This window comes from Trichomycterus rosablanca, chromosome 27 (assembly GCF_030014385.1).
Source record: "Trichomycterus rosablanca isolate fTriRos1 chromosome 27, fTriRos1.hap1, whole genome shotgun sequence".
Classification (NCBI taxonomy): Eukaryota; Metazoa; Chordata; class Actinopteri; order Siluriformes; family Trichomycteridae; genus Trichomycterus; species Trichomycterus rosablanca.
The window spans coordinates 2,996,277-3,012,589 of record NC_086014.1 but is presented as its reverse complement, the minus strand read 5'-3'; the positions used below and the strand labels follow the sequence as shown (position 1 = coordinate 3,012,589).

The 16,313-nt window shown below is 40.0% G+C and overlaps 1 protein-coding gene across 1 annotated transcript; it reads left to right on the top strand.

The window, feature by feature from the left end:
- Positions 1 to 3,108: 3,108 nt before the first annotated feature.
- On the top strand, positions 3,109 to 16,312 carry tp53bp2b (tumor protein p53 binding protein, 2b). Its single transcript, XM_062989416.1, has 18 exons — positions 3,109 to 3,143; positions 6,766 to 6,913; positions 7,313 to 7,426; positions 8,430 to 8,500; positions 8,962 to 9,063; positions 9,310 to 9,472; positions 9,749 to 9,909; positions 10,075 to 10,239; positions 10,375 to 10,549; positions 10,679 to 10,798; positions 11,060 to 11,139; positions 11,626 to 11,944; positions 12,150 to 12,832; positions 12,993 to 13,130; positions 13,247 to 13,380; positions 14,180 to 14,346; positions 14,554 to 14,753; positions 15,527 to 16,312. The coding sequence occupies exons 1-18, from the start codon at positions 3,135 to 3,137 to the stop codon at positions 15,566 to 15,568; spliced, it is 2,991 nt and encodes a 996-aa protein (XP_062845486.1). The 5' UTR covers positions 3,109 to 3,134; the 3' UTR covers positions 15,569 to 16,312.
- The last annotated feature ends 1 nt before the right edge of the window (position 16,313 follows it).

Genomic DNA, 16,313 nt, shown 5'->3' with positions numbered 1-16,313 from the left:
TGTCATGTGGGCACTGTGTGCACTGCTTGCGTACCTAATATAAGTCACAGTACCTAATTAACTTTAAATAACCTGTCACGTAACTCAGTGACTCTCAGCCTCTTGTTCACTTTCACCAGTCTGATCTCTCTATCTGATTCAACCTGATAGTTCCATTAGTGCTGATGAAATGAACGTTAGTGCCTAATGATCTCTGCTCACAAGGACTCTCACTTATAATGAATGTGACCGCACACACACACACAGCAGTAATGACTCTCATCAGTCTCTGCATGGCTATATAAAGAGCTGTACTTCATCACCATATCCGCCTGAGATAGAAAGAAAGAAAAAAGAGAAGAGGATGAACAAAGACACAAAGTAATACTGCATTCACTCACCAACTACTGTAGACCTCCAAGTGCTGATAGAAACTGGCTGATTACAACTTGAAGTCAATAGTCTACAGACACTTGTGAAGGACACCTAACTTATTTCAATTTCAGATGATTTCTGCAACTATATTTTCCTTAGTGAAAAACATAGTTATCCTTATTTCAGACAACCTCAGATGACCACATGCAGCTTCACACCTGCAGGGTCAAAAACATATGCTATTAAGTGACTGCCTGACTTAGATGGCTTAAAATGAGTATGATTCATATTTAACAGGGCTGCTAAATTAAATAGCTGATTTGGTTGATCAAAATCTGGTGAACAGGCCACTGGTAGAGTCAGTGCTGCACACCAGCCGAGGGCTCTGAGTTCAAACTGGCTGTGAGGAGCTCTTTATGTGTAAGTTTCCATCTGGCCGACCAGGTAAAGGTGGCAGTTACTTTGTTTACAAGAGTGATATGTGTAGGATAACCTAGATTCTTGAATAAATTTGTTTAAAAATGTGCTGTGTTTTACTCCTTTGTGTAATATCCTGTTTGTTTAATGATATGAAATCATTTAGCAAGACAAGTCTGAAACAAAAGAGGCAATCAGAAAGAGGGCATTTATACCACTGTACATAAAACATAACACCTCTTTCCAATGAAAAGGTGCACTATCTAAAACTCTATTGCTTAGCCAGCAATTTTCCTTTCCTTACCAACCAGTGGTGGGTAGCTTAACCAGACAGCAGGAGTCACAGTTATTTATTATTATTATTATTATTATTATTATTATTTGTTATTATTAGGGCCTGTCAAATTGATTGGCTTATGCAGCATAAAAAACATTACACGGAAATACAAAAGTAAAATTACATTTAAATAGCTAAAAATGTTGAGGTCCTGACATGAACCCAAAAGATAATGTGGCGGTACCAAAGGAACTTTGGCTTGCATAAAGCCCTGACCTCAACGCTACTGAACACTTCTAGGAAGATATTAGAACATAATTTATGGGCTAAACCTTTTTGTCTAGCATCAATATTTGACCTTATAGATACTTTAACCTCATTGAAACAAATTCCTAAAAACACACTTCAAAACCATGAGCTTAATATTTGCTGTACTATTATTTTGAAACTGGGCTTCTATGCATTCTTAAAAAAACGGTGAGGACTATTCAGAGTCGCCTTAGTAAAGTAAACGTTGAAGAGTACAAAGAGAAGGTAAGTGATGGGGATGAAAAGACACGTACAGAGAGCTGAAATGGAATATGAGAGGAAAAGTGACAGAGACAGATAATCACATGCAGGTGAAACGGAACAAAGAAGAAAGAAGCGGGTGCAGGTGAAAACAGATGAAAAAGTAAAAGTGGCAGGTATGAGAGGCTCTGAGGGGGGTGATGAATGAGTGATAGAAAGAAAAGGCTGGGATGAGGGTATTAGTTCCTAGGGGGGTTCTGCACATGCGTCTGTTTCACAATCTAACCAGATGTGAAAGAGAAAAAGAAAGAACCAAGCAAACAGATCGCTTGATAGATAGATATAGAGATTTTTGGAGTGTGTCGGAGAAAGTTTGTGCCCGTTTAATCGAAAAAGCTTTTGTGAGTATTAATGAGACGGTATTTACTGATACCGTTATTCTGTTATTCTGAACATTTTTGTGTCAGTTTAGGTATCTAGATACCAGGTATATTAGTGGTGTCCAAGCTTTTTTCTAGGAGGGTCAGATTTGATCATGTGAAAGGGCCCGAGGGCCAACAGTCCCTGATGACATTATTTAAAACAATAAACAATTAATATTTAATAGTTATTTATTAATTGTATTTTCACACAGCAAACAACCAAATGTAAGCATTCAGATGAACAAATCAGAACACAGAACAAGCCATTTAAATTTCTAACTGAACTTTGTAAAATACTCTGAAACTCTGTAAAATAAAAGACATTCACAAAAATAAAGCTTAACGTGACTTTATGTACTAAAAGAACGACGCAGGAACTCTGAGTTTCTCTAAGTTATTACTAAGCATAAGTTCTCCCCACCACGCCAATGCTTAGGTCATTGTTTTAGTACAACACGTCACGTTAAATTTTGTCCCCGTTAATCGTTGTTGGTACAGCCTGTGTCGCTTTTATGACGTCATATATGAGTAAGTCTCATTCACGGGTTTGCCGCTTGGCATCTGAATGACTTACACAGTATTGCTTCCACCATGTGGTAAAAAGGGGAATTACACCTTGGATTAATATACTTTATTATTGTCTGTTTGACTGTGCTGGCGGGCCACAAATAATGCAATTTAAGACAGAAGACAGGCCGTATAACATCCAACCTCGGGCCGTGATTGTCCCGCGGGCCGGACTTTGGACATGTCTGTTTTAAATGATTTGTACGTTTTTTTTTAATGTTAATGCTGTACATTGAAGCAATCTGGCAACCCTGAGAGAGAGAGAGAGAGAGAGAGAGAGAGAGAGAGTTACCTACATGTCAGTACAGAGAGGTGGGTGAAGCGTGAGGATAGACTCGGTGCTGTAATGAAACAGTGTTGGGTAATTAGCGCTTGTCGGTATGTTTAGCTGAATGTAGGTGATGCAGTTTGTGTTTATTAATGAACACCGCAACAGGTTTTAAAAGAGCGATCCGCTGAATACACCGTAAAGATCAACAACACCGGGATATATACCGGCGCACAGGTGCGGGTGCTGCAAAAAGCACAATAGAGCGTGCATTAGGAATTAAAGGAGGCTCACTGTTATCACCAGAATTACAGACAATATGATGCCGGTGAGTGAGATATATATATATAATGAACTGCACTGCAATCATTTTAAATTCTACACCTCACACATACAACAAAACAAACCTAAACATACCTCACAGCAATACCAATACCTCATTGGTTTTTTAATGAGAGAGAGAGAAAATCATATATATATATACACACACACATGTATGTATGTAAGTGTGTGTGTGTGTGTGTGTGTGTGTGTGTGTGTGTGTGTGTGTGTGTGTGTGTGTGTGTGTGTGTGTGTGTGTGTGTATATATATGATTTTCTCTCTCTCTCATTAAAAAACCAATGAGGTATTGGTATTGCTGTGAGGTATGTTTAGGTTTGTTTTGTTGTATGTGTGAGGTGTAGAATTTAAAATGATTGCAGTGCAGTTCATTGCTTATTGTTCTGTGTTTTTTTTGTTGTTGTTGCTTTTAGGTTTTTGAACTGTTTTTGAGTGACTGCTGTCTTCTCTATTACGTTTCTTACAAATAGTTAGACTGTGTTGCAAAACATCTGTGGCGCAAATATCCAGGAACAATTTGTGATTTCCTTTCACTTGTAAAGTATTGAACATGTTGTCTTGACAGAATTGGTGAATGTGTTTTCTATGGCTCCAAAAGTTTTTATTTAAGTGTTGTGTAATCATTTTATTTCTTGACTTACAAAGTTCCTCCACTTTTACCATCATTGCTCCACATGTAAAATCTTCTCAACTTTTATGGCAGAAGTATGGCAGACCAGATATTGGGTGGATTTTGTGTGGTGTAGGAACAGGAGTGTGGCAAGGGAGATGTTCCTCATCTATATTAATTGACTTAGTAGGTCAATCTTCATGAAATAACCCATAACACATACAGTAACTTGGGTTTGAGGACCTGGGTTCAATTGGCTACCCTCTGGGAGTATCGTTTTCTTCGGAGATTTTCAGACAATGGCTCTGTTAAATAGTATCACTGGTAATATTAACTCTGTCAGCCCTGGCACTACAGATTGGGTCTGATTTAAACCATTTGTTAACCCGTTAAAACAATTCTGAATGTCTTGAACCCACTGGGACGTTGTACATGGACTTAATTCCCAGTCCAGATTGAGAGATTGTTGTTGCACAAGTTCCTGCATGTCTATACAGGCTAATTATAGAAAATCATTGTGCTCATAGTGGGATCAGAGCAGAAAATGCATTGCATTACAGCCAAAGGTCAAAACAGATGGTTGGCACTGTATTTCCATAAAAACGTAAAGCATGCAAGACATTTCTTAAGAGGACAGTATGTGATGCCACATAAAACTGTAGCGGCATTACTATTAGGCATGTCAAAATGATTACATAAGAGCCCTATTGCAGACACCTGAGCTATTTTAAAACAGATATATGGTAAGGGGGAAACAATTACTTAGCCAATTTTGCTTTTATTTTATAAACTTTCAGCGCACATGTAAACATACCACATGTAAACATAATGTCTTGAGTTTTGATTTCCAAATATGAACAAAATATAAGTCATATGTAATGTAAACTATTATGAAATAGAGCTTGGATAACGCTGCACCATGCTGGAATCAAGTTCTAATCCCCAGCTGTGCTATCAGTTAGTCAGGCGTCTACATACAAACACGATTAACTATGTTTGAATGGGGTTGGGGTGTTACTAGGTTTTGAGAGATGGTCAAGACCCCTAGGTAAATTGTGTCCTGTCTGGGGTTACTGCACTGCGCCCAGTAATTTCTCAGAGACTAGACCCACTGCAATCCAAACCAGTGATAAACCATGAAAACATGAAAATGAAATAAAAAGTAAATGAAATAGTTACATAAAATAATTTCTAAATAACAATGTACCACCACTCAGCCTTTAAAAGGGTTTTAGTCAGATAAAACTTTTTGGGATTTCCCAGCTCATTAATATTCAGGAAATAACTGGCTATTGTTTAAATTTGTCCATTGTCCCAAGATGTATAAGCATTGTCAGTAGCTTCCTGGGGAAGTCAGCCAGCTTGTCTTTTCCAGTCAGCGTGGGGTAATTTTTTTGTCGGTTTTGTAAGACTTAACCCTAAATCATTGACTTGACACATGAATGGAAGGTCATTATGCAGCAAATGTATTAAATGTCATTAGCTCTATGTAACTCAATTCCTGACCCTTCCTTCTATCATAAACATTTATTTAAAATGCCATGATTGCAAAAACGCCAATATTGTGGTTGCATTCAGTTTGCTGGTGAGACATGGAAGATGTAAAACGTTACACATACGTGCTTTTAGACGGCAGAGTCAGAACTCTGCACAGCACCAATCAAGTGCTGGGCGGCGTCTCTGTGGCAACAAAAACCATGGTAACCTGCCTTCCATGGTAACCAGTGTTCTAGTCACTGCCTAGCAGTGGATTCCCCACTGACTGAAAAACATGAATTCTAATTGGTAATGGACTGTATTTACTTTCCACAAGTATATTCTCACTATTCTATGTGTCAGCTCCAGTATTATTGGCACTTTTTTTTTTTTTAATGCCGTTGTGATTGATTTTCTTATTAGAGAAACCATTAACTGAAAGTAATTAAAATACTCTATAATGAATGATAAGATCTAGACTAAAATCTGAGAGCACTCAATCTATATTCTCATCTGATCCTCCAAGCTTTTAGATCCTCTCTTCATTGCCTTCCTTAAGGCTTTAGGTCAGGAAACTGGCCCTGCTAAAGTAAATAAAAAAACAGCCTGGGTTAACAAGTGGCCTTAGCAGGTAAATATCATCAGCAGGTCAGATTGGTCTTTAGAATGCTTTTGGATACTTGTCAAACTGGGAGACCATATTAACCAGCAAATAAGATTCTCCACTGTGCTTAATAAAGATTAGTGCCATAATCTTATTCTCTGAGGTCAGCAGAACACAAAGGTGAACCCCTGTCATGTGACACTGTGTATGCAATCTGTCCATTGACCATATGGTCAGTTCCATCAGCTCAGATGGTCATACATTAAGCAGACTGACAGAAACCAGCCAACTTAATTCAGCTTCGATTTTCCATCAGCTTAACGAGCTTAGAGTAAGAGCCATTTATTTATTGAAATACAATAAAAGTGAAAGAAAAACACTCCCCAGCTTGTTGGTTTTTAACCCTGCCTGGCAGATGCTTAAATATCATCAGGTTAAATTATTGATGCACAGGTTGTGTTGGGTTTCTGCAGTTTTGTATTTACACTTTTTTTTCTCACCTCTTGTTTAAAAGGCATTTTAAAATGTTAATATGCAGTGAGTTGAAACAAATATTTGCTTAGTATTCAAAGTAGTTTAATGATCTGAAACATTTAAATGTATTAAAGATAACCCAAGTAAACACACAATGCATTTTAAATATGATGATTTTATTTATTGAAGGGAGAATGCTCTTCATCCATACCTGGTGCAGAAGTTTAGCAGGGTTGCTTTAATTCAGCCACAACAGAAGGCTTTTCAGACATAAACTGCCTGTTTAAGGTCCTAACACTGTATCTCTTAATTACGCCAATTCCAGAACCTAGATTTTACCTAAGATTTAGCCACTTACAGTTAAACCTGTGCTTGTGATGATCTATTAGATGATCTATTAGATAATAGAAAAAGTTCTCTTTTGTGTGTTTGTCTTTTGTGTGCAGATGTTTTTGACTGTGTACCTCAGTAACAGCGATAAGCACTTTACAGAGGTACCTTTAACCCCTGAGACTCTGTGTCGGGACATAGTAGAGGTTTGTAAGGAACCTGGAGAGACTGACTGCTACCTTGCTGAGACCTGGAGGGGATCAGGTAAGAGCAGATGTCTTTTTATTAAAATTTTTTTAAGTTAAAGTTAGGGTGCTATAGTGGCAAAGTCACATATCTTGTATGGCCACAATAATATTGACACCCCTCATCATTATTAAGGTTAGGTATTTCAGCACAATTGGCAGTACCTGCAGCGGACAGAATTGGCCACCGAGTCTGCTGGGTGGCTGATTTCTTTTGGCTGATTGGTGTTTATGTATGTACATTTGCTCTGAATATCTGCTGGTATAAGAGGAGACATTAAAGCTTTTCATGCATGAAGCAAAAGCTTAATGGAAAGCCATTGTCTTGCTCTGGCTCTCTGACTTGTTCAGGGTATCTTTTGTTATCTAATTATTTTCTGTTTTTAAATCTTTTATAAACCTGGCATCTGCCGTGCAGAGCGTGTGATTGGTCCTGGTGAGAGAATAGTTGAGGTTTTGCAGCGCTGGGGACAACAAAAAAGTGATGTTCGATTCGTCCTCCGCCATGATCAAGCACCCAGCCATGAAACAGGTAACATCTAGTTCATTCACATGGATCATTAACGGAGCAGTAGTATCTCAGTGGTTAGTTTTCTGGACAGATAGTCTGAAGATTGTTGCGTCAAACCCCTACACAGCCAAATTGCCACAGCTAGGCCCTTAAGCAAGGCCCTTAATCCTCAATTGCAAAAATCTTTGCAATCTTTGATCTTTCAGCTTTTTACTCCACAACCCTGTCATGAGTGTTTGTTAATAAACATAATCTTTTTTTCCCCTCATCTGACCATAGAACCAGGCTCCAGTCGATGTTCTAGTAGCATCTAGCAAACTTCACACACACACGATCATGGACTCACAGAGACTCATAGGCCTCCAGCTCCCAAAATATACTGCACAACCAGCACCAGTTCCATTTCTAATTTTGTAGCCTGGCACAGTGGGATAAAGTACACACACACACACACACAAATGTGTCCTCATACTTTTTGGGTCAACACCTCACTGCCTTCACTAAGAGATTGTGAGTGTGTGTGTGCGCCAGCAAATACCACCTTCTTGTGCCAGGCTCTGTTGTTCGCCAATAGACAGATGGGCAGATAGCTTGGTATGTTGTACGAATCATTTGCTTTTCTTAAAGGTGTACAGTAACAAAGCAGAAATCATTTTCTATATTACTGCAGTCACAGACCACTTAGAAGAGCTTGGGACCACACCAAAGCTTAAAAACTGCTTTAGTGCATACCCAAATCTCTTTAACTCTGGGTCTTGTGGTCTTTGGTCCAGAATAAATGTGCTAAGCCAGAAAAACCCTTTTCACTCTTTAGTGCCAGGCTGGTGCTAACTTTAACTGTGGTGTAGCTCAGGAAAACAAATTACATTTTGTTCACTGATACTAATTATGGTTTAAGTTAAATGATGCACCCCATGCAGAGTAATGATCCGAACCTCGATGGGACCAAGTTTCTCATTAATTGTGATTAATTATTCGTGTTATGCAGACTTTTACCTCCTTTTATTTCTGTGTGTGTTTGTAGGGAGTCCCAGAGTTCCAGAGCTATCCCTATTGAGGAATACGATGACCACAGACAGACATCTCGACAACGGGGTGAGTGTTAAATTATAGCACAATGTTTAACACACAATACCTTTATCATGTACACTTATATACTCATACACTTGCTCTAATTGGGAGGAGGCTGCTTGAGTAAATAGCAAGACAGTCTCAGTCAGGATTGGGGATGGCTGTGAGTATTTGAATTCTTGATTACTTGAAAGGAATAAGAATTGGTAGTGATATTTTTTTTTCCATAGCCACAAATGCTCCACCGAAAGTGAGCACTGGATTGGACTTGTATTGAATAACCTGTTGGTAGACAATGTTTACCTGAAATTCCAGCAAATTTGAGTTTGTTTTTATCCCTGCCTTACATAAACTTTGGTTTGGAGTGGGATGTCCAACAAGCTTAGGGTCTGGTGTCCATATATAGCTTGGCAACTTGAAGAAGTAATAATTATGACAGAGCATCACAGCATAATGATTCTTAAATACCTGTTGTTTTTTTTCAGCTGGCTCCACCTCCCATGGACATCAGTCTTACAGAGCTACAGGAGATGGCATCTCGCCAGCAGCAGCAGATTAATGCCCAGCAGCAGCTACTGGCCTCCAAGGTGCTCTAAACTACCAAAGAAAAAAAAAAACATGTTAGTGTAGTTAACTGCTGGTTGATCTACACCTTTGGGTAGTTATGGGCTGGTGTGTTGAGTCGAACATGCAACACCTAGACCACAGAACATTTAAGCAGTCAACTGCCTTGTTTAATTTTAATTCTTTAAATAGCTGAATGATTAATTGCTGTATTACTCATGTAACGTGTGTGTGTAAACAACCTCAGCTTAAGGTTACTGTGTCAACAGGAGCAACGCCTTTGGTTACTGAGGCTCCAGGAACAGCAGCAACGCGAGCAGGACAAACTACGTATGTTGCGCGAGAACGCTGAAAACCAGGAGGCCAAACTGAGACGTGTACGTGCCCTCAAGGGGCAAGTGGAACAAAAACGGATTAACAACAACAAACTGGGTCAGAACTTGTTATTCTTGGATATTTCAGATCTTGCATTTACTGTATCTGTACGTTTTCTGTTAGACCTGCTATACGCCCAGAATCAGGGCCATGCTAAGCCAATGGTCTTTAAGAGCTGCAGCTCAGGGCCATGCCTCGCAGGCAGGGCCAAAAGTTAAAAATAGTAATTATACGTTAAGTGAGTGATCACTGCAGTGCACCTTCTGAAGAGAAAGTTTAAAAGTTTAACTGGCATTAAAACTTGTCCATCTTTCCTGCTCTCTTTGTGTGCAGTGGAAGAGATTGAGCAGATGAATGGTTTGTTCCAGCAGAAACAGAGGGAGCTGGTAAGGGCCGTGTCCCGGGTGGAGGAGCTCAGCAGGCAGCTGGAGATGTTACGCAGTGGCAAATTGGACGAAGCCAACGAGCTCGAGCGACTCTACAAAGAACTTCAGGTGTCTGACATCTGCGCAGATGATTACATTTGTATCACCTGAATAGCAGCAGTGTCCAGAACGGGCATCATTTAGCTAATTATGTAAAGAAGTAACAGTACAAAAAAATTGGCTGGATGTTCTGTGTCAAGACTGAGAACCATTGCTCTTTATGTTCTTCTGCAGCTAAGGAACAAGCTAAACCAGGAGCAGAGTGCTAAGCTCCAGCAGCAGAAGGAATGTCTGAGTAAACGTAGCCAGGAAGCAGCCAGTATGGAGCGGCGACTGGCTGAACTGCGAGCGAGACTTTGGAAAAAGAAAGCTGCTCTTCAGCAAAAGGAAAACCTACCTGTGTGTTTGAGATCGGCATGTTCTAAAATAGAATTGAATTGAATTTATACAAGTATATTATATAAACATTTTATATATAAATATTTTACTGGAGTGAGTAGAAGTGAAAAGTTGATTTTTGTCTCATCCCTCTAGCAGCCTCTAGATGGACAGAGCACACATCCCTCCTCTGCTCCGTCTAGAATAGCTGCTGTTGGTCCCTATATTCAGTCCCCCCCTCCTCCACTACCTCCTAAGCAGGATGTCCTGGTAAAGCCAGCCTACCCGGATGGTACTGCCACACTGCCAAGGCCACTTGCCAAATCTAGTGGTAAACACACACACACAATTAAAAGTGTGACTGCTTAAAATATTTGTGTTATATATCTGTAATTTTATACCTCACACAAGCGCCTCTCACCATTAAGAACCAGTTTGCATCCTTTCCCCTCCCACACAGGTAAGCTCTCCAAGGTTTCGGACTGGAGCAGTAGTGTTGATAACGGCTCTCTGGGCGGGTCTCCGAGAGGTTACGCCTCCACTCTGCCTCGCATGAGCAATCATGGATCAACAGAAAAAGGTATTTTTCTGTGCCAACAGACGTACATATAAGAGTACGCTTTCTGAGCAAGCTGTACAACTGTTGTGTTTATGAATATAAAATGTTTGAAGGTGTTTATATATATGAAATATTATGTAACTATGCATAAACAGTAGCTGAACTTTAGCAGAACATTTGCTACAGTAAATATAGTTTTAACAGTCAGGTCTGTTTTATACATTGTGCATGCAAACTGTCCATGAGGTTAATAAATATTAATGATGGTTTATTTTGGGATAGATATTGAAGCAGATTTGAAGCCTCCACCACTTCCGTTACGGAAGAATCAGAGCAATGAGGACCTTTTAAGTGAAAGCCAGGTATGTACTTAAATAAATGCCAGGCTACTTGCACAAAAAAGCAAGATTTCAAAAAGGCTAGTCCAGTCCCTGCTTAAATATGATCAACCAATAGGCCACAATTATAATCCAGTTTGATCGTTAACCAATAGGCCACTTTCACTCTGTGCTTAAATGTGACCAACCAACTAAATCAACTCTATAGTGGGTTATCGAGGGTCTATTGGTCAGTAATCAAATGTAACCTGTTAGTAAGTATGACTATTGGTCAACAATTAAACTGGATTATGCTGAAGTCTGATTGATGACCAGTAGACTTCTAGCACTATTCCGACATAGTTGTTAATTAATTGACCACACCCACTATGTTTTTACCTGTGATGATTGACCAGTTGACTACACCCACTGTCTGTTCATGTGTAACTGTGTACCAGCAGCAGTCCATGTCCATTTTAGCTCATTTGTCATTCTTGACACATTTGAATCTTATCTGTTCTTTTTTCTCAGGGTGTTGGTAAAGCGCCTCCTCCCATCCCCAGCAAACCCAAACCAGTCCAGTCTGGTTTTTCTAAGACTGGCTTCAACACTGGCACCTTCCCAGGCAAAGCCAGACCCACGTACCAGCTCACTACCCACATCCAGAAAGCACCGATGCCCGCTGCCACTGTACGACCATTTACTGTGGAGGGCTCAACCAGCAAAGGATCCACTATCCAGAAGCCACAGACTCTAGCAGCAAGCTCCATCTACTCCATGTACACACAGCACAGCTCCCTAGCAAAGGGCTACCAGGGCCAGAGCACACTTACACGCTCACAACCTCGGGGTAAGTCTGACTTACACGGCTTATGTTGGGGTGGGGGGCATTTATGTAAACTAAATAAAGAAATATAGAGCTGGGTGGCAATGGTAAAACATGAATATATGTCAGCATGTGCCTTATCTCTTTTCCCAGTCTAATGGGGTACGTACTGAAGCATATTTTCAGTGAGTTTTCCTGGCACCTGATTTTTCCAACAATCCTTTCGCAGTATACGGAAAGCCAGTCATCCCATCCAGTGGGGGACAGCACTCACACACCCAGGACAGCAGCCACAGTGAGAAAACCAGCTTTGCTGAGGCTGACCTGGTAGACCAAGGTACCAGCAACGCACCAACTGAGATCACTGACCCTGATCGGCCACCTCGCCCACTAAGCCCCACCAAGCTGCTACCATTTCTATCACACCCGCATCGCCTGCAGAGCGATGCAGACCTGGAAGTGCTACGCCGACGCCTACATCACGCGCCACGCCCGCTTAAGAAGCGCAGCTCCATCACTGAGCCCGAGGGGCCTGGAGGACCCAACATTCAGAAGCTCCTGTATCAGAAGACCACCCTAGCAGCCATGGAGATGCCTGAGGCCACCACAGGGGTAACTGATGACGCAGGGACACTTTCAGATGACACTTCGAAAGGACCAGATGTTGAACGAAAGGTAGAGGAAGAAGATCTGAGCCCGCCTTCTCTTCAACCGCACGGTTCTATCCAAGAGGCGAGCAGAGGAGATGAACCAGTGGATGATGAGCAGGAGAAAGGAAGATCAGTCCCAGAGGAGTACCCACCTTACCCACCACCCCCCTACCCCAGTGCAAGTAAACAAGGAGGACAGGATGTGGCTGAGGACAGAAGCATTAAAGCACCAGAGGTCATGGGGCAGGTCATGCTACCAGCGGTACGTACTTTAGATACGATTATGAAATTAAGATTAACTGGCTTTACTTTATGGTCGGAAGAAGTGACTTTATGGTTCAGTGTTTGTTTTGTTTTTAAACTGCTTCTTGAATAAAAAAAATACATTCTGAAATGTCAAACGTTTTGTACTTGCTTTGTAGGGGAAGAGGACGAACCTGAGGAAGACGGGGTCAGATAGAATCAGCCATGGTATGCGAGTACGTTTTAATCCACTGGCACTGCTACTGGATGCTTCCCTGGAGGGGGAATATGACCTGGTACAAAGGATCATTTATGAGGTGATTGATTATTATTATTATTAATTACCTTGCAGTTAATTTTCTTCAGTCAAAACTTCACATATTGTGCAAAAAAAATTATGTGTGTGTGTGGTCGCGTGTGTTTGCGTGAGCAGGTTGAAGACCCCAGTTTACCCAATGATGAGGGCATTACAGCGCTTCACAATGCAGTGTGTGCAGGACATACAGAAATTGTAAAGTTTCTGGTTCAGTTTGGAGTAAACGTTAATGCTGCTGACAGTGATGGATGGTAAGAGAAAACAGAAGAAACTAGAACATGAGTGAACTGTTTGAGCTATACACTTACTCAGGAGGTGATCTGTAAGGACCAGAAATTCTAGCACTGTTCTGTCCAATTAGCAGTTTACAATTAGTTTCTCATTGTTTTCTTCGTATAATCCTCTAAACATAAATTAGATTATATACACGTTTTATAATGCTCAGGGGACTCAATTTTGTAAATATGAGGTTTCTTTATTCCAGTTCCAGTTTCTTTATTTGGCACTTGTATTGTTTTATTCCAATGATCCTGTCTGACCAGTCAACGGTCTGCACTTTTTCTCACCCCACCCATACAGCTCACTTCGGTACACTCGACCCCTGGTCAAGAAGGGTAACCATATTTAACAATGGTGCATTTTTAACAACCACTAAATGTGGGATCACAGATTTAAAAGCATTCTGTAACACAGGGCATCGTGCACTGGTCTCTGGTCAAGAAATGTAAACAAATTTAGCGTTGGTACTAGGGTACAGTTCAGGTCACTTGGGAATGGAAACAACCACTAAAAATGGGATCACAGATTCAAATATGCAAGTTCTGTGAAGGGACATATTTGGACCTCTGTTGGTTGCCTGAAATCCTATTTATTAGAGTGGGAATTGTCAGCGCACTTTTATAGCTAATGCATACTGTTATTAATAAAACTGTCTAATAGGCTCACTTCAACAGTACTGTTTGTAATTGTAATTTTAAATGAAAGTCAAGCTGCTTTTTATCTGTTGTCCACCACCTGTATATCACAGCTCTTATATTTTCTGTTCTCTAGGACACCCCTGCACTGTGCTGCTTCGTGTAATAATGTGCAGGTTTGTAAGTTCCTGGTCGAATCGGGTGCGGCTGTGTTCGCCACCACCTACAGTGACATGCAGACTGCGGCGGAGAAGTGTGAGGAACTGGAAGAGGGATACGCTCAGTGCTCACAGTTTCTCTATGGTGAGCAGAGTTAACATAGTTTATTTATTTTCACTAATCACTTTATGCTGGTTGAGGTTGTGCTGAGTGGGTGTGAAGCGAGGACACACCCTGGACAGGGTACCTGTTGCCAGAGGACAGAACTTCTAATAACTGAATTTTTAAAAGGGATCCACATACTTTTGGACATATAGTGTATCTGACCTTCGTTTGTGTACATGTGTGTAGGTGTGCAGGAGAAGATGGGGGTGATGAATCGGGGTGTTGTGTACGCTCTGTGGAATTATGAAGCTCAAACAGCTGACGAGCTGTTGGTTGTCGAAGGCGACTGCGTTACAGTGCTGAGACGTGACGATGAAGAAGAGACTGAATGGTGGTGGGCGCAATGTGGGGACGACGAGGGCTACATCCCTCGCAACCTGCTTGGGGTATGTGTGTGTGTGTGTGTGTGTGTGTGTGTGTGTGTGAACAGTTAAGGTTAACATATTACATACATTTGTAAGAGACACATGTAATGACTTTTCATGACTGGATTGTGATTATATGTCTACAAGCTTTTTTCACCTTGGTTAGCTGCCTTTTTACAGCCATTGACACACTTCTGCCAAAAAACAGAAACATTTAAGGATGGCCACTCCACACCCTAGTTTCAGCCAGATTTAACCATTTTGAAACTAGTTTCATTGTTCTGTTGAAACACCAAATTGTGTCCAAAATTCAAGGATTTTGTGGTCATCTTTGCACCAGTTTTTTGTCATCAAAACAAAGTATAACACTACCACCTTATAACTATGCTTGAAAGTACATACAGTGGTGTTGGGTTTTCACATTGTTGGACTTTTGTTAATGCAAATTGATGTAAAGCTAACATTTGTACTATAATTTGTATGAATAATGTTGAGTTCAGAGCTCCTTAGATTTTTACATTTTACATAGTAATTAAGAGTGTGTTCAATAAGTTAAATACTGTTGTAAAACCAAAGTAATAATTTAATTTGATGTGTTCAAATATTTAACTTTGCAGATTTTTCTTATAATGATAAACCTTTTATTTTACATTTATGGTGTCCAATTAGTGTATTGACAGGAAAGAACAGTTGCAAAAATCAATAGTTTTTTTTACAAGTGTTTGTAAACAGTTGACCTTAAGTGTATGTGTAGATTTTATTATTATTATGCTAAAATCTGTGTTTTCTTGCAGCTCTATCCACGGATCAAGCCCAGGCAAAGGAGTTTAGCCTAAATCCTCATGGTTCAGTTCCAAATTGCTAATGTGCCATCAGTTATAGTGCACACTTCTCAGCTGAAGACAAATACACTCCAAAGTGCTTCTTCCTACAAGCTGCTGCATTCCTGAACTTCACTTTGTATTAAGTGGGTCATTGTGTGGAGAGAAAGACATTTCAGTTCAAAGAAAATAGGAGAAAAATAGGAGGAAGTGAAAAGAAAGCATTTTATTAAACCACATTAGCAATCCAGATGATGATGTACCATGTTTTGGACTGAACTGTAAAATTCATGAGCACAATAGGATGTGGATTTTCATATTACAGCTAACGAATGTTTGTTACTACTTTCTAAAGAGAAAAAAGTGTTGAAAATAATTGCACAGATAAGTACAAATGTACAGAAATAATCACTTTTTCTTTGTGACTAACCTCAGTTTGTTAAAAACTGCAGTACTGTATGTAATTTGTCCCTTGGGAGGTGTACCATTAATGAATGTTACAAAATGTTTCTTAAGTTACTTGCAATAACATATTTCTACCATCAGGTTCTTCAAATTCCCCCTGTTCTGCAATTTAAACTGAATGTATTTTTGTGTTCTATAACAAAAAGTATTTATTAGTTAAGGCAAATGAAAATTTATTGAAAGGATAAATCATCTCGATGGTGCTTAATAATACAGAATTACACTGCTACTTTCTGTACATAGTGACGTCTGAAGTTCAAGCATAAAGTTTAAAAGAAAATAAACCATTTGTAAT